Source organism: Acinonyx jubatus, chromosome E2 (assembly GCF_027475565.1).
Source record: "Acinonyx jubatus isolate Ajub_Pintada_27869175 chromosome E2, VMU_Ajub_asm_v1.0, whole genome shotgun sequence".
Taxonomy (NCBI): Eukaryota; Metazoa; Chordata; class Mammalia; order Carnivora; family Felidae; genus Acinonyx; species Acinonyx jubatus.
In genome coordinates, this window is record NC_069396.1 from 33,380,364 (window position 1) to 33,401,987 (window position 21,624).

General features: G+C 43.3%; 2 protein-coding genes across 7 annotated transcripts in view; both read right to left on the reverse strand.

The window, feature by feature from the left end:
- TENT4B (terminal nucleotidyltransferase 4B) overlaps positions 1 to 11,088 on the reverse strand; it is a 74,994-nt gene extending 63,906 nt beyond the window's left edge. The window contains exon 1 of one of the 5 annotated variants that reach the window (XM_053210509.1): positions 10,174 to 11,084. In XM_053210509.1, the coding sequence (XP_053066484.1) occupies positions 10,174 to 10,811 (638 nt within the window). In that variant the 5' untranslated portion in view covers positions 10,812 to 11,084. Of the gene's footprint in view, positions 1 to 10,173 lie in introns of all 5 variants that reach the window. The other 4 variants (XM_053210510.1, XM_027044533.2, XM_053210508.1 and 1 more) reach the window with 4 other exon arrangements.
- A 1,722-nt stretch (positions 11,089 to 12,810) lies between these two features.
- The window catches only part of HEATR3 (HEAT repeat containing 3), a 68,923-nt gene continuing 60,109 nt past the window's right edge, over positions 12,811 to 21,624 (reverse strand). For both annotated transcript variants that reach the window (XM_053210511.1, XM_027044521.2), the window contains one exon: positions 12,811 to 14,355. In XM_053210511.1, the coding sequence (XP_053066486.1) occupies positions 14,334 to 14,355 (22 nt within the window). In that variant the 3' untranslated portion in view covers positions 12,811 to 14,333. The remainder of the gene's footprint in view (positions 14,356 to 21,624) is intronic.

The window sequence follows — 21,624 nt, forward strand, 5'->3', positions numbered from 1 at the left end:
AAAAAGAAAACCCAACTAAAAAACGGCCTATAAAAGCACATGAAAAGATGTTCACCATTAGTTTTTGCAAATGCAAATCAAACCACACTGACATACTACTTTACACCCCCTAGGATGGTCATAATCGAAAACACAGATAATGAAATAAGCTGATAAAAACATGGAGAAACTGGAAACTTCATACATTGCTGGTGGGAACAAAAAATGTTACGGCTGCTTCATATGATCCAGCAATTCCACTCCTAGGTATTTACCCAAGAGAAATACAAACATATGTCCACATGCAAACTTGTATATAAACGTCCATCGCAGCGCTATTTGTAACAGCCAAAAAGTGGGAACAATCCCATTACCCCTCAAATGATAAATGGACACACAAAATGTGGTGTATTATACAATGGAAAATTCAGCCACCAAAAGGAATGAAATACGGACACGTGCGACAACACGACGAACTGTGAGAACATTACACTAAGTAAAAGCAGCTAGACACAAAAAGCTACATATGATAGGATGATTCCATTCCTTTTTTTAAGGGCTTTTTTAAAGTTTATTTACTTGAGAGAGAGAGCAGGGGAGGGGCGGAGCAAGAGGGAGAGAGAACTCGAGCAGGCTCTGCACTGTTAGCACAGAGCCCGACGTGGGGCTCAATCCCATGAACCGTGAGATCATTACCTGAGCCAAGATCCTGAGTCGGACACTTCACTGACTGAGCCACCAAGGCAACCCAACATGATTCCATTCTTATGAAATGTTCAGAATAACAAATCCATAGCAAGAGAAAGTCTGCATGAGTTTGCCAGGGGCTGAGGGTGAAAGGTAGAATGGGGACTGATAATGGGTATGGGGTTTCTTTCTGGGGTGATGAAAATGTTCTGGAATTAGGTAACAGAGATGGTTACACAATCCTGTGTTATTCTAAAACCCTTGAACTGTACATCTTAAAAGGGTGAATTTGATGGCATGTGAATTACATCTCAGTTAAAATAGTAGAAAATGAAAGAAATAATCCTGTCTGGAGCAAAGACTCATCTAAAAATGCGATTTTTAGGGCCACCTGGGTGGCTCAGTCGGTTTGAGCATCCAGACTTCAGCTCAGGTCATGCCCCATGGCTTGTGAGTTCAAGCCCTGCGTCAGGCTCTGTGCTGACAAGTCGGAGCCTGGAGCCTGCTTTGGATTCTGTGTCTCCCTCTCTCTATCTGCCCCTCTCCTGCTCACTCTCTCTCTCTCAAAAATAAATAAAAACATTAAAAAAAATTTTTAGCGTGATTTTTATACAAAACAAAAAATTGGAAACAAAGTAAATGTCCAACGGGGGGATTAGTGAAATAAATTAAGGTGCATTAAATCCATGAATACCATGCCCACACATAGCAGGTACACAGAGTCCTACTAAAGGTCATGAGGTATTAGAAATTGCCTTAGAAATAAATTTTTGGGGTGCCTGGGTGGCCTGACTTCAGCTCAGGTCATGATCTCACGGATTGTGGGTTTGAGCCCCGCATCGGGCTCTGTGCTGACAGCTCAGAGCCTGGAGCCTGCTTCGGATTCTATGTCTCCCTCTCTCTCTGCCCCTCCCCAGCTTGCACTCTGTCTCTGTCTCTCTCAAAAATAAAATAAAAAATGTTAAAAAAAAATTTAAAAAAAGAAAGAAATTTTACATGAAAGATGTTTGTCCTATTAATAATTTTTTTTCAGTCAAAAAAAGTAGGCCCACAATATTCTAATGCCCTTCTCCCAAAGAAGAAAACAACCTTAGGGTAAAACCAGTTCTAACTTCTGGACTCCAGATTGTGAGACAATAAATTTTCATTATTTAAAACAATTTTTTTTAACTCTTTGCACTAGAAAATAAATTCTAAGTATACCCACTATAGAAGTCCATATTAATAAAAATAAAAAAGGAAATATATGTATACGTACACTAAAAGTTTAAAAATATTCACACCAGTATGTTAACAGTAGTTCATATCCTGGCAATAGTATTATGGAGGCTATTTTTTTACTTCTTTGGTTTAGGTATATTTTCCAGTTTCTTGGCAATTAGTATTAATTAGTAGTATTTAAACTATATGTTGATTTTATTTATTTATTTTTAAATGTTTATCTTATTTTTGAGAAAGAGAGAAAAGGAGAAGGGGGGGAGGGCCAGAGACAGAGAGGGATCGAGAATCCAAACAGAGGATCTAAAGCAGGCTCCGTGCTGACAGCAGAGAGCCCGATACACGGCTCCAACTCATGAACTGTGAGATCATGACCTAAGCCAAAGTTGGAGGCTCGACCGACCGAGCCACCCAGGCACTCCTTTATGTTGATTTTAAAAACAAGTATTCTAAGGGACAGTGGTATTAACACCTGACACAAAGAAGTAAAAAAAGGATGAATAACTAACTTCAAGGAATAAAGATATCAAAATTTCAAACGTCATCAGACACCTAACACTTCATTAAATACCAATCATTGGAAATTAACTTTTAAACCTCTATGACCACGATCCTAACAGATTCTTATTCCTGCTTTGGCAGAAATTTGTAACACTTGACGGTACTGAAAGTAATGTTATTCTGACAAAATCAAAACACTAAGGGAAAAATGAGGGACCAGGTCCCAGATCTCAGTCCAGAAAATGGTTCTGATGAAACACAGTTTACTCTAGGATAAATTTAAAGATAAAGTATTCACTCTGCACAGTCTGAACACATTGTTCAGATATAAAAATACTGCAGAAAAACTTCCCCATTGGGGCACTTGGGTGGCTCAGTCAGTTAAGCGTCTGACTTTGGCTCAGGTCATGATCTCGCAGTTCATGAGTCTGAGCCCTGCGTTGGGCTCTGTGCTGACAGCTCGGAGCCTGGAGCCTGCCTTGGATTCTGTCTCCCTCTCTCTCTTCCCCTCCCCCACTCACACTTTGTCTCTCTCTCTCTCTCTCTCTCTCTCTCTCTCTCAAATAAAATGAACATTAAAAAAAAATATTAGGGGTGCCTGGGTGACTCAGTCAGTTAAGTGTCTGACTTCAGCTCAGGTCATGACTTCACAGTTTGTGAGTCTGAGCCCCACACCAAGCTCTGCACTGACAGCTCACACAGCCTAGAGCCTGCTTCGGATTCTGTGTCTTTTTGTCCCTCCACTACTCACATTCTGTCTCTCCCTCTCTCTAAAAAATGAAATTTATATTTATATTTATATTTATATTTATATTTATATTTATATTTATATTTATATTGAAAAAAAAAACCTCACCATCAACAAAAACCAACACTAACAATAGTGTTTACTCCCCAAAATATAGCCAAGCCAACAGAAAATAAAGCTTACTCATAACATATGAAAGGACAGGACTCTAAATTCTGAAATCAACTCTGCAGTTGTTTGTTTTTTTTTTTAACATGTTTTTTATTTTTTTTATTTTTACTTATTTATTTTTTAAAGATGGGACTTTAATTTTTTTTAATGTTTATTTTTGACAGAGAGAGAGAGACACACACAGAGACAGAGTGTAAGCATGGGAGGGGAAGAAAGACAGGGAGACACAGAATCCAAAGCAGGCTCCAGGCTCTGAGCTGTCAGCACAGAGCCCGATGCAGGGCTCAAACTCACAGACCACGAGATCATAACCTGAGCCGAAGTCGGATACTCAACAGATTGAGCCACCCAGGCGCCCCTTTTACGTGTTTTTTTTTAAATATGAAAATAAAGCTCTACTTCATACTAGTTTCTAACTAGTTCCTAAGAAAAAGCAACATGTAAAGGAAACACTGCAAAGTACTTCAAAGATAAAACAAAAAGTTAAAATGAGTTTTACTTAAAAATTTTTAATTAAGGACATTCTCAATACTGCCAACAAGTTTTTAAACAAAAGTTAAAGTTAAAATTAGGTGAGGTTATTTATGAGGTTAATATGATAAAAACACAATGAACCATCACTACCTATAACAGAACAGCTAAAATAAAAAACAGCGATAACACTCAATGCTGGCAAGGATGCAGAGAAACTGGATCTCACAGGGCTGGTAGGCATGTAATATGATACAAAACTCTAAAAGAGAGTTTAGCAGTTTCTTTCAAAACTAAGTATGTACTTACCATATGACCCAGCACTTTTAGGCATTTATCCCCCCACCCCCATGAAACCTTATGTTCACATAACAACGTGTATGTGAATATTTATAGCAGCTTTATCTGTAACAGCCCAAAACTGGAAACTTTTGGGTTATGTCCTTCAACAGGTGAATCATTAAACAAACAGTGGTACATCCACACTTTGGAATACTACTCAACATTAAAAAGGAATGAACTATTAATACATGAAAACAATTTGGATAGATCTCAAAGGAATTATGGTAAGAGGAAAAAAGCCAAAGTAACATACTGTGTGATTCCATTTATCTAACACTTTCAAAATGACAAAATTAGAGAGATGGAGAGATTAGTGGCTGCTCAGGGTTAGAGATGAGGGTGGGTGTGTGCAAGAGAAAAAAGGGGTAGCATGAGGGATCTTTGAGGTGATGGTACCTTGATCGTGGGGGTGTCACACAAATCTACACATGATAAAATTACACACACACACAAACACAAATGAGTGCATGTAAAACTGGGGAAATCTAAGTAAGGCTACAAATTGTAACAATGTCAATTTCCTGGTTTTGCTATGAAGCTATAGTTATATAAGATGTTACCACTGCATGAAACTAGGTGAAGGGAAGATGGGATCTCTCTGTACAGTTTTTTGCAATTTTCTGTCAATCTGTATTTCAAAATAAAAAGTAAAACAAAACAAAACAAAACAATCAGATGGGGCTATGCATGAGAAGCTTGATACAGCAAACAGAAAAAATTTAACACAGCATTTGAAACATGGTAAAAACGCTATCTACCATGAGCACTCTGACTTTATTGAGTACTTTTAATAAATCAACTAATTTGAAAACACGGGTTCTGCAGACTATTCAAACTACTTCAGCAGAGAGAACGATTGAAACTAGAATTCCTGAGTTTAGTTATCAGATACCACATGAAAAATCTCTTACATACATGGCAAGATTTTTTTTCAGATTTGAAACTGTTCGAGTAAGAAGCCAGTATACAACATAAACATCTCCATATTGTTTTTTCCTCAAACCTCCAGCTTCAATCTCCATATGGCTTGAAGCCCTTAGTATACAAAAGTCTCTTAGATCATCAAATAACTTAAAAAATGGAAACAGATATATCACTTGCTGTTCGAATCCAAATTAATGTAAAGCCTAGCTCAGGGCCTCAATTTCAATATTCTCTTAGGGGAAAAAAAAAAAAATCCATGTCATGTTCAAAATGGTAAAATGAATTTGAAGATGCTGGTGTCCTGAAGCAGCTGAGTCCCTAGCAAATATTCCTAAGGACAGAAAGAACATTCTACCGGCAGTCCTCTGAATTCCTCAAGCAGGCTCTGAGCTGTCCGGTCAGCTCTGTAGGAAAAGAGCAAAGACAGGAGTCTCAGACCAGCTGCTGGGAACTAGATTCTAATTCTTCAAATTAGCACCCTCTTTGGTTTATAGCCCCCTTCAGGATTACTCCACACCTATGTGTGTGTAAGTGATTATACATCCAGCCTCTAGTGCCGTGGGTGTGATCCTGAAATAGTTTCCTCCACTAAATATTACTCCAACGGATTCAACAGAAGGAAGAATAGAAAGCTGAGTGAAATTACACAACAGCTTGCTTTTCTATTTTCCATAGAAAAAGTGGCTGAAATTTTTCTCAGCTTCAGCAGGTATAAGAATATCTAACTACAACCATCTGACCAGTCCCATATCAGCAAGGGAGCCCCTAAATTTTCTTCCCATGGGTTCTTCTGGACTCCTAACACTAGGATTTACTAGTAGGGGTTTCATGGGAGTATTTGTGATATGAAGCCATCCGTCACACCAGGACCAGCACTGTTCTAACACGCACTCCACCGCCCTCCTCCCGCTCCCCCTGCTACCCCACTGCCTTGGACTTTTCTAGTATCCCCTTCCTATCCTTCCTTCACTGCAATATATACTAAACCTTCTGCGGGAACCCAAGGTAGACTCCAAAAAGCTCTATTTACTCACTAGTCTTTTGTTTTTCAACAGCTAAAAACTTAATAGGGGATGAAAAAGATACCACATCCTGAAATACCAAGGAATTCTGACAGTGACAGTGTTCACTGATCCCAGATTTTAGACAGAACACGAGTTGTGGCATGAAGTATCTTAGTCGAACACACCATACCAGATTTGGGGAAATTCTCAAATACAAACTGCACTGTTAGTATAGAATCAACACTGTAGAAAACCTAATGTCTTTTTTTTTTTCTTCCAACATTTTATTTAAAATCCAATGAGCTAACATAGAGTGTAGTATTGGTTTCAGGAAAACTTCCTGTCTTACTGAAATCACATTTCAGTACCGAAATGCAGCAAAATTCAAAGACGCGAAGATTCTACTTCACTAAAGAATTACTGTGGGCTACATTTGTGAATGCACAAAAATTAATACAGCAAGCACTTGGAAAAAGGCTTCTAAATTCTCTCATACTCAACCCACATTAATCTATCGGATCACTTACTTTGGAGCCTAGCATCAATACCAACCTACTGATCACACAGTATAGAAACCAGCAGAAAGAGGCCACGATGCCAGTGCTGAAGAAGAGTGTCAGCATCTTGGACTTACTGTGATACAGTGTACAATGCATGTGAGGAAGGACCTGGCCCACTGCAGGAAAGACTACACCTTGGCTTGGCCCCCAAACTTCAACTCCCTGTTAGACAGTTCCACCTAAACCCCACCGTATTTTTCATTCCAAATCAACAATCTCATCCTTTATTGGCAATAATAAAAGCAACGTTTCCCCACTCTAGTTCAAAGCTGTGGTGTGATCAGTGAACCCGGGAGCCAGAATCCTCTCCACCCTCACCTTACAGCATTTCTCACACTCATTCATTCTTTACCAGTTCCCATCCCCATCATCGCAGTTCAAGAAATTATTCCTTAAGCCCAAGTTTTCCAGTGGGGTCTTCTTTATGTCCCACCGTCAGATTCCTGCTCCAAAACATTATTTTGAACATGCCATCGAAGCCTTGAAAAAAAATATCTACAGATCTGGCAGTGCAGCCAACACAAACCTATCCTGATGAGCTTGGAGAAGCTCCAAGCACCTTCCACAAGAAGCTTCTAGAGACAGGGGGACTCGGGACCAAGGGCTCTGAATCTCCATACGTTAACTGCGTTCACTTTTTGTCATGGCTTCTTTCTCCACGGTAATCAACAATTAAATCTTTGAAAAGGGTTTCGTGGCTCATTTTCATGGACAACCAGAAGGAGCAGGTGGACTGCTTCCTACACCACAGCCAGCCTTGGAGGAGAATGAAGTCCAAGAAGTAGAATACTGAAAGCAACTTTAAAAAGGGGGGGAAAGAAAAAAGGAACATGAGCAAACCCCCTAGCTCTGCGGGTACATGGAGAAGGCTGAGATGGTGAGCTTATACGGATTTAACTTTGAAAGAGGAATATGAAAGCTTCAGGATGAAATCCAAATATCATACTCTACATTTAAGAAATGTCCATCCTAACTAGTGACCTAGTGGGTAAGAGGAAACATGTACATAAAAGGAAAAATAACCACAAGCAGGCTACAGCAAGAGCATGAGGCAAGTACTTCAAGAGTCCAAAGGAGGAACACCAAGAGAATCAAGGACCTGGACGATGGAGAAGTATCTTAGGATACTGAACTGTATCTTAGGAATGTTCAGGGAGTACGCTGACCACTTTGGCTGAGGCAGAGATCACAGAGACCAAAGATGCGCGACAGTATATGTATACAGCTGTCCTAGAGTTCCAGTCTGTTGTTCAATGCGCTGCCTTCTCCTCCCCCTACCTGGACTGTCAGCTCAGAGGCCAGGAACCACTACGATTTGTTGACCTATCAGCTAAATGTGAGTCCCAAGAACTCAGAATGTTAGTAACAGTTTTAGCAAATTTAATCTCAGCATAGCATAACATTGAGATGCCCTGTGAATTCAGATTTTTAAATACCTGCACTAAAAATAGCAAAACTTCTGGAAAAGTCAAGACATAAGGACCCACAAATCAAAGCAAGAATTTTTAAACACCCACTCTTACAAAAACACTCTTACGAACTGCCTGATAGAAAATTTTACTACTGATATCCTCTAAAGGAAAAGGCAAAAGAATGGAAGGTCTGATGAAGTGATAAACAGTTTTAGAAACAGGTTTACAATCAGTTTTTAAACAGTAATCTATCTGGGAAATGGAAATTCCTCCCCTAAATCCCTTTGGGGGCAATACATTTGAATCAGGAATAAGAACATCCTGCCTCTACACAAGTTCAAATGTGAGCCTTTTACAGTATCCCCAACATTACAAAGCAGGTAGAGGAGAGGACAATTTCTAACCCGTCAAAAAGAAGAGCAGCCAGTATTCTGGATTTCTTCTCTATCTCTGCTAGACATATATGCAAAAGCTTCGGTAAAATGAAACCAGGGAACTCCAAGGTTTTAGTTGACAGTGATTGCCTAACTGGAGCTTTTCCTGTGAAATGAAACTACCAGAACCTTCAAAACATCAATTTGCTTGTCGCTAAACCACAGGTTTATGCTCCGTCTTGGAAATGCTAACAGGATGGAACCCATGAGCCTTTTATTAAAACGTGATGACCATGGAGAGCGCCCTTGAAGCATAGCAACAGAGGACTCAACCCTAAAAGGTTCCCCTCTGGAAAGTGAGGACAGGTTTGACATGTAACCCCAGCATGCCAGTCCTAAAACGCTGGACTGCATTTTCCATAAAAGGTGGGAGTTGTAATAGTAGCATATAGCAGACACCAGCCCACTAGAAGCAGATGGGAACCCACCAACTCATTTTACCCAGACCTCCAAAGAGGTACACAGAACTGTCTGTGCTTGCCAAAGCAGGGCAGATCTGAATGGGTGAATCTAAGAAAACGTTTCACAAAAGATTACTAATGGTAATTTCATGTGCCTACTGTAGCCCCCAATGTAAAACTGGATCTGAAAAATGAAAAGCAATTTGAAAGCTCATTCTCCATACTCAAGCGACACACACACACACAACACACACACACGGCCCAAATTTTTTATTTTACAAAATATAAATGACTCAGTAACCTATTCCAGCACAGGGGCCCTTCTAGAAGGGAAAGCTAGCTGGAAACATTCCCTGCTTATGTACACAGTTCACTAGGGATCAGGTAAGATTCCATTTTGTAACAGCTGAACTTTAAACAGAAAGTCATTAATGGTGCAACATTCACTCATTAGCATAAAGTTACCCCCTACAATGAAAAGCATTGGCTGTATCTGCCAGGATGACAACTTTACAGTAAGAAGCTGGAGCCAAGGTCCATGAACTCCTAGAAAGTTCTATCGGCCTCAGAAGAGCTCACCATCTCCACCAGCCTAAACTTAGCTGTCACCTCATTCCTCAATCCCCACAGAAAAAAAAGCATCGCTAATGCAGGATTTTTTTTTTTAATAAAAAAAATTAAAGATGGGCAAAAGGGTCAACAGCAGGCAAAGCCTTACGGGGCTGAAATGATTCCTGTTTGGGATTGGGGGAGGGGGAGGAGCTTTCTGGATGTTTCTATTCTTGGCAAGGAAAGCACCTCCAGGTCCTGTACCATCAAATGGCACTAACACAGGAATGTTCTCAGGAAATCAATGATTTGTCCATGCTAATAGATTTCATCTTGGGGTGTGCTGGTGGGGAGCAAGATGGGGAGGATTGGAGGGGGTAGAATGGGGAAGGTGTGTGTGAATAGGGGGGATGGGAGCAAAGAGTAGATGGATAAGGGGGCCGGGGAAGGTGTGGACTGTTAAGAGGGAGAGTGTGGATGACTAAGGGACGTGAGGGGAGGGTGTGGATGGCGGAGGGTATGTCCAGAAAAGGCCTGGAAAGCTGGGGGGGGGGGGTGGTGCGGGGAGGTGTGGACCGCTATGGAGTGGGGGAAGGTGTGAATGGTGGAGGGATGGAGGGATGGCTGGCCATCAGCCCCCTCAGAAGCAGCAACGAAGGCAGGCCAAGAGGGGTGGCCTCGCCCAGGCTCCCCCTAATCCACCTTCTGTGGGCGTGTGCCCGGATGCGCGTATGCAAGGGCCAGGCCACCAGGCCGCAGGGCTACCACTCACCCCACGACTCCCTGGTTGTAGTTCCTCCGCTTCCACGGGGTCCCGCTGTACACGCCCCCGCTGCCGTCGGCCCGGCCGCCCCCCGCGGCCCGCCCTCCGCTGGGCTGCAGCAGGCTGTAGTTGAGTCCGTAGGTGCTGGCCTTATTGTCGCGCTTCCTCTTGTTGCTGCTGCCCGAGGCCGGGTCCGCGGGCTCCGCGGCGGGGACGGCGGCGGAGGAGTGTGGGGACGAGGACACGGAGGGGGACGGGGACGCCGAGGAGCCCGCGGCAGCCCGGCGGGCCCAGGCCGCGGGCTGGTGGTGGTTGTTGTTGTTGTTGGTCGTCTCCAGGGGCAGGAAGTCCCGCTGCTCCGCGGACTGCGCGTGGCCGCCCAGCAGGCGCTCCCCGGAGCGGTACATGCCGGCCTGGGCCGGGGCCGGGGCCGGGGCCGCGCCGCCCGGACTGCCGGTGCTGCTGCCGCTCCCGCCGGTGGCCGTGCTGCTGCCGCCGCCGCCGCCGCCGCTCGCGCCGCCGCTGCTGTGACAGTGGTGGTTGAAGTAGAGGTTCCTCAGCCCCTGGGTCGTCTCCCAGATCTGCATCCACAGACTGTTGGACGGTCCGAGCTGCTCTGGCTGGAACCAGGCGATCCTCGGATCCATCAAACGGCGGCGGCCGCTGCCCCCGCCCCTCCCGGCCGCCCGCAGGGCCGCCGCCGCCGCCGCGCCTCAGGCGCACGCCCGGCCTCGGCGGCTGCTGCTGCTGCTGCTGCTGCTGCTGCTGCTGCTGCTGCTGCTGCTACTGCTGCTCTGGGCCCGCCGCGGGCGGCGCGGTCGCACAGGGAGCCCGGCCGGCGCCGGCGGCGTCGCTCCCGCCCTCGGGGGCTCCGCGGGCCCACCCCCCTCCCTCCGCCCCTCCGCCGAGCCCCTGTCACTGGGGTCCCCGTGCAAATGGCGGCGGCGGCTCTGGAGTAGGGCAAGCGGCAGCGGCGGCGGCGGCGGCGGCGGCAGCAGCGGCGGCGGCGGCGGCAGGACGCGCCTGCTCCGTAGCGTCCTCGCTCCTCCGGCCCCGGGGCGGGGCCTCCGCCCGCTCCGCCCACCCCCCCCGCCCCGCCCCGCCCCCGCCGCGCCGCGCCGCGCCGCGCCGAGCCGCCCGGCTAGCCCCGGCGGCCGCGGCGTGCGTCACAGAGGCCGTGGTGCGGCGTGGCGGGGGTTGCAACCGCCCGACTTAACCGTCCCCGTGGCTCCTGAGGAAGGGGCCGCTCGTACCTGGACGTTTAGGCGCCCGTGAAGCGTGCGCCGCCCTCGGTCTGGGTTTCTCGGTCCCTGAGACCGGGCGAGGCCGGACGGACACCGGCTCCGCAGGGAATGGATTGTGGGAGGCACCGCCCCCTCGTCGTCCCCTCCCCCACCCAGGGCCTCCGGTACCCGCCCCCCCCCCCCCCCCAACGCTCTCGCGACCCTCTCGAGAACTCCGCTCCAAGTCGGGTTCGGGCCTGGGCGGGGGGAGGGGAGAAGATGCGCCCCACTCCCGAGCATGTGCTCGGGACCCTGCGTGGACGCGGGCTGCGCGGGCTCCCCCACCGGTCCTCGCGCCATGCGTGCAGCACCCCAGGCCCTGGCGGAGCTTCCCCCGCCCCAGCTTAGACTGGAGAGACCTGCGCCAGCCCGCATGGATGTACGCGCATCTTCGTTGGGTCTGTAAGCCAGGGGCTCAGAACCACCGTCACACACCCAAAACCCGTTCTGCACACATAACGCACGCAGAAGCGCGCACAGCTGCACAGGCATGGAGACTGGCACACAAGCTGCTCGGCGTGTAAAGAATTCTCACTTGCCATCAGGTGCACCGGCAGCCATAGAAAGCTCTCCTCGGTTCAGAATTAACTTAAAAAAAACAACCCCCAAACCTTTTAAGCCCAATATCGTTGGCATCAGTAGAGATTTTCCACAAAGTGGTTATTTGCATGTCTTCCCAATTCCTGTGGTAAAAACTACAAGGAAAAGGGAATTTTAAGTATTTTAAATACTGAGAAAAAATAAGTGAGCATGTTTCCTGTGTGCCCTCTGAGGTTGGTCCAAAGTCCGGAAGGAGTCCCTGATGCCTGATTTTGACCTTCTATTTTGGGAGCTCAATATCCTGGAAAGTTGTTTGTTAAAAATTTTTAACGTTTATTTATTTTTAAGAGACAGCGTGAGTGGGGGAGGAGGAGGAGAGAGAGAGGGAGACACGGAATCTGAAGCAGGCTCCACGCTCTGAGCTGTCAGCACAAAGCCCAACACAGGGCTCGAACTCAGGAGCCATGAGATCATGACCCAAGTAAGGCTCTTAACCGACTGAGCCAGACAGGTGCCCCCCAATATCCTGGAAAGTTTTTATTGTTGTTGTTGACTGTTGTTGTTGTAGTTTTGGGCAAAGATGAAAAAGTATTTGTCAAATTATAAAGCACTGCTCTACCATTTTTCTTGCTGAGAGAATAACATACCCCTCCAAAAAACCCTAAAGAACTTTGGTTCATCTTATTGGTTGTTGATTTACTACGTATCAGTATTAAAAGTGTTCTCAGAATGAAATTTGCTGTATACTGTGAATTACAAAGCCAGGAAAATACGTAGTGGTAGTTTTTAGGCTATACCTACTGACAAATGATATAAAAATAAAGCATTTTAGAAACAGGTTTATTTTGACAACTTCAAATTTGTTTTAAAAATCAACCAAGAAAAATGAAAAGCTGAAAAAAATAAGCATTATCAAGGTCCCACTGTCTAGATATAATCACCTTGAAGACTTTGTTGAACATTTCCAAAAATCTCTCCCTGCACATGTTACATGACAAGATAGCTGTTTTTATTTTTATTTATTTGTTTATTTTAAGCATTATTCAGTCTTTAAAAATATTTTTTCAGGCATCCAAGAACACATTAAATGCCACTGATATCTAAGCAAGAAAGTATTCAAACTAAGTGTTCATGTCAGAAGTTAATATTTGTTATATCTGAAAGCTCATTTCTTTAGACAAACCTCAAGAACTACTAAAGTTTTGGCAAAATGATCAAATGAGTTAATATAAATAAAAGAACCTTGTGAAGTGTGGGCTGAGAGGCAAGACATTACTGTTTGTTCACCTGCAGGGAATGCTGACTGGTTAGCCCCATAACAACACATCCATGTTTCAGGGCATGCATTCAGTAAATCTTGGTTGAATGTCTATCATCCATGCAGAACTGAGCTAATTGCTTTAGAGAGGATCAAAAAGCAACCAGGGTCTTTGGCTGCCTTCCATGAATTTACTGTCTGGTTATGGAGGAAAAAAGGTAAATATCTAAAGTCAAACTGCAATTTATTCAATTAATTTCAACAAATATGTCTTGAGCAAATTATGTACCAGTGCTGGGGATACAGCAATGAACAATACTGATGAGGTTCCTGCTTTCATGGACTTTACTTTCTAGTGGGAAGGCAAGCATATAAAGTCAGCCAGTGGATAAGTGCTATGAAGAAAAAGAAAGCCAGCAAAAGGGATAGTGACAGTGTGCTATTTTTAGATAGGCTAATCAGGGAAGGCTGCTCTGAGGAAGTGATATTTGAGCAGGGACTTAAATGAGGCAGTGGGCCATGACCATCTAGGGAATGATCCATCAGGCAACAAGAATAACAAGTGCAAAGGCCCTGAAGCAGGTATGTACTTTGTGTGCAAGATGGCAAGGAAATGTAATTGAGTGTTGAATGTATGCCATGCTATAAAATTGTAATGAATGTTGAATGTGTACCATGGTATAGAATTATAAAGTATCTCTTGCGGAAGTTTCCTCAAAAATCATCCAGTTTAAAGTAAAACAGAAGGGAATATTATATACACAAAAATGTATTCATTTCCCCCAACAAATCTGCAGTGTTTTGTCTCAAAATAATCTACAACTGCATCCAAAGAGATAGACTACACTAATTTCAATAATAAATTTTGATTACTCAACCTTTTCATTTTGCTATTTAGAACAAAAGAACAGACACTTATTACAGTCTTTAAAACCATCTGCATTAAATTGATGAGCCAAAAAAACACAGCTATCACAAACCCAGACATTTTGCTCCATAATCTAATGTCCTATTCATTCTCAGTATTCTTATTCTTAGGGGGGAAAATGTTGAGTCGATGGTTTCAACTTGAAAGATTCACTGAAACATCAAGTTTCTGCAGAGTCAAAACTGAGTGGAAAAATGAGAAGAAAGCCAGTTATCAAGCAAATTTAAATACGACTTCATTGATTTATCAACTTGGATAAAACTGAAGGGAAATTTCACACACATACTACTGCACGGTATTATTAATAATTGTCATTATAATTAAATCTTAGGCAGTATGTGACTATATTACTTCAGAGTTAACAAGAACCATGAATAGTAAGTCATAAATTATTAGTATCTTCAGCATTTGGGCTATGACGTATTTGCTCCAGGTGTTAATAATCGGGCTTAGGCCCCATTTACGAACTTTCCCCTTTTGCACACAATATACATCATTCTACCATGTTTTTTTCTCCTTCCTGAATACAAACAGGGTTTCAAGTAGGAGAATCTGTTTCAATGACATTTCAAAATAATAGGCAATGTGGAAGCCCGTGTCTTGTTCCAGACAGTCAAAATTTCTTCTTTTTTTTAAGTTTTTTTTTTTTTTGGAGGTGGGGGAGGAGGGGGAGGGGAGGAGGGGAGAGGTGCGGAGAGAGGGAGAGAGAGAATCCCAAGTAGGCTCCTTGCTGACAGCCCCGAGCCCAACGTGGAGCCCGATGTGGGGCTCAAACCCAGGAATGGTGAGATCATGACCTGAGACAAAAACTGAGAGTCAGATGCTTGACCAACTGAGCCATCCAGGTGCCCCAGTCAGAATCTCTTCTATTCCTTAGAAACAAAATTGCTCAAGTTCTGTGCCATCCTATGATCTTTGGAGTGTGTGTATGTGTATGTGTGTGTGTATGTTTAAGAGCTTTATAGTATAATTTCTATATTATAAAATTCACCCATTTGAAGTGTACAATTTAATGAATCATTTTAGTGAATTTACAGATCTATGCAGCCATTGCCACAATCTGATCTTGGAATGTTTCCAACCCCAAAAAGATTGGTAGGGCTCATTTGTAGTCAATCCATTTTCCCAACCCCATGCCCAGGCAAATATTAATCTACTTTCTATTTCTATAGATTTGCCTTTTCTGGATAACCTCCATTTTGGTTGGTGTTTCTATAGAATTTGACCATGGCAGTGCTAAAGCACCCACAGAGAATTGCTTGCCTAGCCTAATGGCAACTAAAAACAAAACAAAAACTGCCAGAATTTCTGACCAATCTGTAAAAAATTCCAGACATTTTCCAGATTCAAGTTTATACAAGGATGGTAAGGCAGCTCCTTCAACCATCTTTCCTATTGTACGGGAAATAGCATCCTTGGCCATGAGCTTGCAAAGCAGGCTGTCCCTGGACAGCCATTCTCCAGAGAGGAAGACCAGAAACTCAGCCAAGATCCAGCACTCAAACAACCCTTTGCATTCTACCATTTCTTTTTAACATATCACTGCTGTGGGAAAGAGAGAATAAGGGGGATAAGGTGGTCTTGCCTAAGAAGGTAGTCACCCACAACTGCTTTTGTCAACTGTCATTGAGCAGAAGCAGAGAAATTCCATTTCTAAAGACAAAGGCTCTTACTAACCATCAAAATCTCACTCCAGAATATTCTCTCGCTAGAACATACATAACTTGAAATGCAGTCCAGACCTTCTCCTCCAAAAAGTTATTTGGTATGATTATTAATTAATGTATCAACTTGACTGCCCATTGAGTGCCCAGATTAAACATTTTTTCCAGGTGTGTCTGCAAGGATGGCCCTGGAAGAAATTATCATTTGAATGGGTGGATTTGGTGATGTAGATTGTCCTCCCCCATGTGGGTGGACCTTATCCTATCAGTTGAGGGCCCAAATGAAACAAAAGATAGAGGAAAGAAGAATTTGTCCCTTTTTTCTTGCCTTGCTGATTGAACTAGGACATTTCATGTCATCTTCTCTAGCCCTCTGAGCAATATTTACACTGCTGGCACCCTTGGTTCTCACGCCTTCAGACTCAGACTCCATAGCACTCCATACCACTGGTTTGACTGGGTCTCCAGCTTGCAGATAGCAGACTGTGGGACTTCTTAGCCTCCGTATCTGTATGAGCCAATTCCTCATAATAAATCTCCATATGAATCTCTACATATGGGTATATACTGTACAACAAATCCAAATAGGTCATATATATGAAAATGAGAAGTGGGGGTTCTCCTGTAACAAATGCCTAAAAATGCAGAAGTGGCTTGGGAACTGGGTAATGGGGTATAGAATGAAGTTTGGAAGTTCATGCTGGAGAAAGCCTACACGGCACAAACAGACCTTTATTTCTTTATTTGTAAGATTTTATTGTTAAGAAATCTCTACTCCCAACATGGGGCTCAAACTTACAACCCCAAGATCTAATGTCACACACTATACCGACTGAGCCAGCCAGATGCCCCATGAATATACCTTTAAAAGTAATTCTGGTGAGGGACGCCTGGGTAGCTCAGTCAGTTGAGCGTCCGACTTTGGCTCAGGGCATGATCTAATGGTTCATGGGTTCAAGCCCCATGTCGGGCTCTATGCTGACAGCTCAGAGCCTGGATCCTGCTTCAGATTCTGTGTCTCCCTCTCCCTCTCTCTGTTCCTCCTCCACTCGCACTCTGTCCCTGTTTCTCTCTGAAAAAATAAAAGATAAATAAAAATAAATAAAAGTCATTGTGGTGAGAGCTCAGAAAGAGAAGATGAGAACTGTAGAGAAAGCCTCAGTCGTCTTAAGTAATCCCTAAGTGGTCAGGAGCAGTATGTTGGTAGAAATATGGGCAGTAAAGGCCATCCTGATGAGGTCTCACATGGAAATAAGGAACGTCTTACTGGAAACTGGAGGAAAGGCGTTCCTTGCTCTAAAGTGGCAGAGACATGGCTGAACTGTGTTTGTGTTCTAGAGTTTTGTGGAAGGTAGAAATTGCAGGCAATGAAACTGGATATTTAACTGAAGCAATTTCTAAAAAAAGGGTTGAAGGTGTGGCTTGGCTCCACCTGGCTGCTTATAGTAAAATCCAAAAAGAAAGAAATGACTTGAAGATAGAATTGTTAAGCTGAAAGGAAGTAGAACTTCATGATTTGGAAAATTTTCTGCCTAGGCATATTGCAAAAAGTGAGAACATTAAGGATATGGCCAAGTAACCATTTGAGTTATTGGCTAATGAGTGTGGGTGTGAACCACAGATTCATCAGCCACCCCAGGAAGAAAACTGCCAGCAATAGGAGAGGGGAAAGAATGAAGGAAGGAAGGCTGTCAGACCTCAGGGGTTTCACAGGATGAGCCCATAGAACTATTTAGCTGAGATCATGCGCTATTCTTTAAAACAAGGGAAGAATGACCCAAGAGGCAATTGGGAGACTATTGGGGCTGTCTTCTTGGTTTCAAAATTTGTATTACTTAAACACATAGATGCATACAACACACGACTTCACATTTTAATGATTTCCAAAATAAAATCACTTCTTCAGCACTCACTCGCGTAACTGGTGCTCTGCCGTCCCTGTCCAAGCACCACCTACTCTATTATTCATTTCCACCTGATTCCCCTCCAGGACGTTTTGTGGCAAGCATCTTCACCACGAGAATTGCTACAGACAGAATTGAGTATGTTTGGAACATGTACATCATGCTTTGCCTCAAAAGGCAGCAGAAAGGCAAATTTTATTTCTGGACATATGTAAGTCAAGCCACAGGGGCCTTTTCTAAGGTAAAATGCACGACACAGGGTGCCAAGCTTTTCCCTTATTGTATATCTAGCCCAAAAGACATTTCATTCGAGAAAAAATTGGATAATTTAAGTTACAGAGTTACCCTGAAGTCTTTGGACAGTCTAATAGGCTTTGAAAAATGCAGCCAAATAGTAAGGGGCAATTTCTGTATTTGTTTGGTGGAAGTGAAAAAAAGCCAACTGAAAATTTGCAGGCTGAGAACAAATGGACAGGACCCATTGCACGGCAAGGAAAAGTGAGTCAGAGAATAAAGCACAGACCTCTGGGAGGTCACACACCATATGCCACAAATGGAAGCTGCTGAGGTTACCACCTATCAAAAACAAAACAAAACAAAACAAAAAACACTGCCACATCCAGTTAGTAGAACAGTTTCAAATTTGTTGCCCTGGTCTGCTTTGAAACTAGTCTATATAACACATTTACAATATAATGCAAGTCATGTATCCCAAGTCTGGAGAGAATATTTGAGACTCGGTTATTCATTCTCCGTCATTGTGAGGGACTGTGGCCACAGCAACACAAGATTATTGACCTCGTTCAAAGTTCGAACACTGGACCTGAAAACACACAACCAGAATGAATGTTCAATGATTAATCAACATCTGTGAATTGATGGCTAAAAAGCAGTGAGTTATAAGACAGCATTTCTATCTAGCTTTTTAAATCATAATTAGTTGTATGTGCATATGTGTGTGTGTATGTGTGTGCGGGCGTGTGTGTGTAAAAGATTACAATTTCTCACAGGTGACAAAAGCTGTATCAGCTTATTCAATCTGCTCAAGCCACACAACTTGCCAATGTGTGGCTGCAAGGTCATAACTTTGAATGCTGTAAAGATCAAAAGCTGCACTCAGCCTCTTGGCCAAAATAACATCCTTCCTCGGAAACACTCGGATACTTTAACTAATTGGTGTCTTTGCCATTCATTCATTCATTCATTCATTCCACCATCATTTTTTTAAAAATTTTTTTAATGTTTATTTCTGAGGCAGAGAGAGACAGAGCATGGGGGGGGGGGGCGGCGCAGAGAGAGACGGAGACACAGAATCAGAAGCAGGCTCCAGGCTCTGAGCTGGCAGCACAGAGCCCGACGCGGGGCTCAAACTCACAGACCGCGAGATCATGACCTGAGCCAAAGTCGGTCGCTCAACTGACTGAGCCGCCCAGGCACCCCTATTCCACCATCATTTAACACTGGGGTATAAAGATGTGTCCTGGTGGCACATCTTTGGACTCCCAAGGGGTAAGAAGGAGGAAAGAATGATCAGGGAAATGGTCTAGCTCAATATATTTCAAAGCGCAAAAAGTGCACATCCCTCCCATCCCTATTTGTAATAGTGCTGCATTCACATGTAGCAACCACTTCTGTTCTAAAACTGTTCAAATCCATTTCACTGTCATCAGGAAGTTGAGAAAATTTGACTCCAATGGAGGATTATGCTTATCTATATAGTACTATATGACCTATAATACTATATGATTTTCCCAAATCACTAGGAATTCCATACCTTACTATCAAACATGAGAAACCCCTAAATAATGTTCTCTTCTTTTATTTCTTTTGTAGCCATTCCGACTCATAAAATATGCAAGAAGCAAGAAAAAAGGAAAGTGCATAAGAAAGTTTCTTGAAATGTCCCTGTGGAGTTGGACCCGCCTTCATGTGATACCATATAATGTGCTTCCAGGGTTGGAGTAGGAAGATAAAAAGTTCACTCATGAGAAGTCACACACACATTTGGAAAAATCTCAACTTCAAGCACCCATTTGAATTACAATACACAAAAATCTGTGTTTCTCAGATTGTCAAAGATTAAACAGTATAATAATACCCAGTGCTGGTGAGGGTATGGGAGAAACTAGTCTTTTTCACTGTCTGTGGAAAAATAAAGTGGAGAAAAAGCTTTAGAGGACTATCTTGGTCCTATCTATCAAATTTAAAATGTGAATATCCTTTGACCCAGTGTATTAACTTGGCTCCAGCTGCCGTAACAGAAAACCAGAGACCGAGTGGTTTCAACAACAGAAATGTATTTTCTCACAGTTTTGGAGGCTGGAAGACCATCAAGGTTGGTTTCTGGTGAGACCTCTCTTCCTGGCTTGAAAGTGGCATCTTCTCCCTGTGCCCTTACATGTGCACATGCAGAAAGAGAAAGAGCTCAGGCGTCTCCTCCCTTCTTGTAAGAACAGCAGTCATACTGGATTTGGGCTCTACCCTATGACTTCATTTAATTTTAATTACCTCCCTAAAGGCTCTGTCTCCAAATAGAGTCACATTAGGGGTTAGAGCTTCAACATATGAATGGGGAAGGAGGTCACAAATAGAGTCCCCAGCACCCAACAAATCTACTTTTAGAAATTTATCTTATGTGGGGCACCTGGATGGTTCCGTTGGTTAAGAGTCTGACTCTTGATTTCAGCTCAGGTTGTGAACTCACAGTTTTGTGAGTTCAAGCCCCGCATCAGGCTCAGTGCTGACAGTGTGGCGCCTGTTTGGGATTCTCTCTCTCCTTCTCTTTCTGCCCCATCCCTGGTTGTGCTCTTTTCTCTCTCTCAAAATAAATAAATATTTTTTTTTAAAAAGAAATTTATCTTACATGTTTGCATGTGTGCACAAAGATCTCTGAATAAGTATCTTCCAAAGTTGCTTTGTGTGCAGTAGCCAACATAAGCATACATCAGGAGGGGGCTAGCTAAACAAATTAAGGTACATTCAGTCAATAAAATATTACTATGCACCTGTTAAAATAAATGAACCAGCACTAAACATGTTGACATAGAGAAATCACTAATACATCATTAAGTGGAAAAAGCGAGGTGCAGAGCAGTGTATAGAATATGATCCAATTTCTATTAAAACAACAAAAAAGCTTAAGCACAATATTTTCTGGAAGGATTTGTAAGAAACCATTGAGAGTCATTACCTCAGAGGTAATGAGGGACTTGGAGCATGGCGGGGAAGGGCTGTCCCTTCTACCCTTCTGTATTCTGTGTACTCCACCCGCCTACACTGCTGTGTGGAGGTATGTGACTTTTGTTTAAAAATTGGGGTAAATTTCACATAGCAAAAACTTCACCATTTTAACCAATGAGAAGGATATGATGCAGTGGAACTTAGTTCATTCCCAATGTTGTGCAACCATCACCTCTATCAAGCTCCAAACATTTTCATCACTCCAGGGGGGCAGGTACTCCTCATCCTCCCCTCCCACAGCCCTTGGTAACCACTAATCTGCTTTCTGTCTCTATAGATTCACCTATTGGGATATTTCATATAAATATAATCATATAATATGTGGCATTTGTTCCTGACTTCGTTCACTTAGATTAATGTTTTCAAGGTTCATCCATGTTGTAGCATGCGTCAGTAATTTATTCATTTTAATCCTTTTTTTTTATTTTTAGAGAGAGAGAGAGAATCTTAAGCAGGCTTCACACTCAGCAAAGAGCCCAACATGGGGCTCGATCCCACGAGTTGGAATGAGTTGGGCCAACATTCAAGAATTGGGCACTCAACCAACTGAGCCACCCAGACACCCCAGTACTTTATTCCTTTTTATGGCTAAATAATATTTCACCGTATGAATATACTGCATTTCGTTTTTTCAGTCATCCAT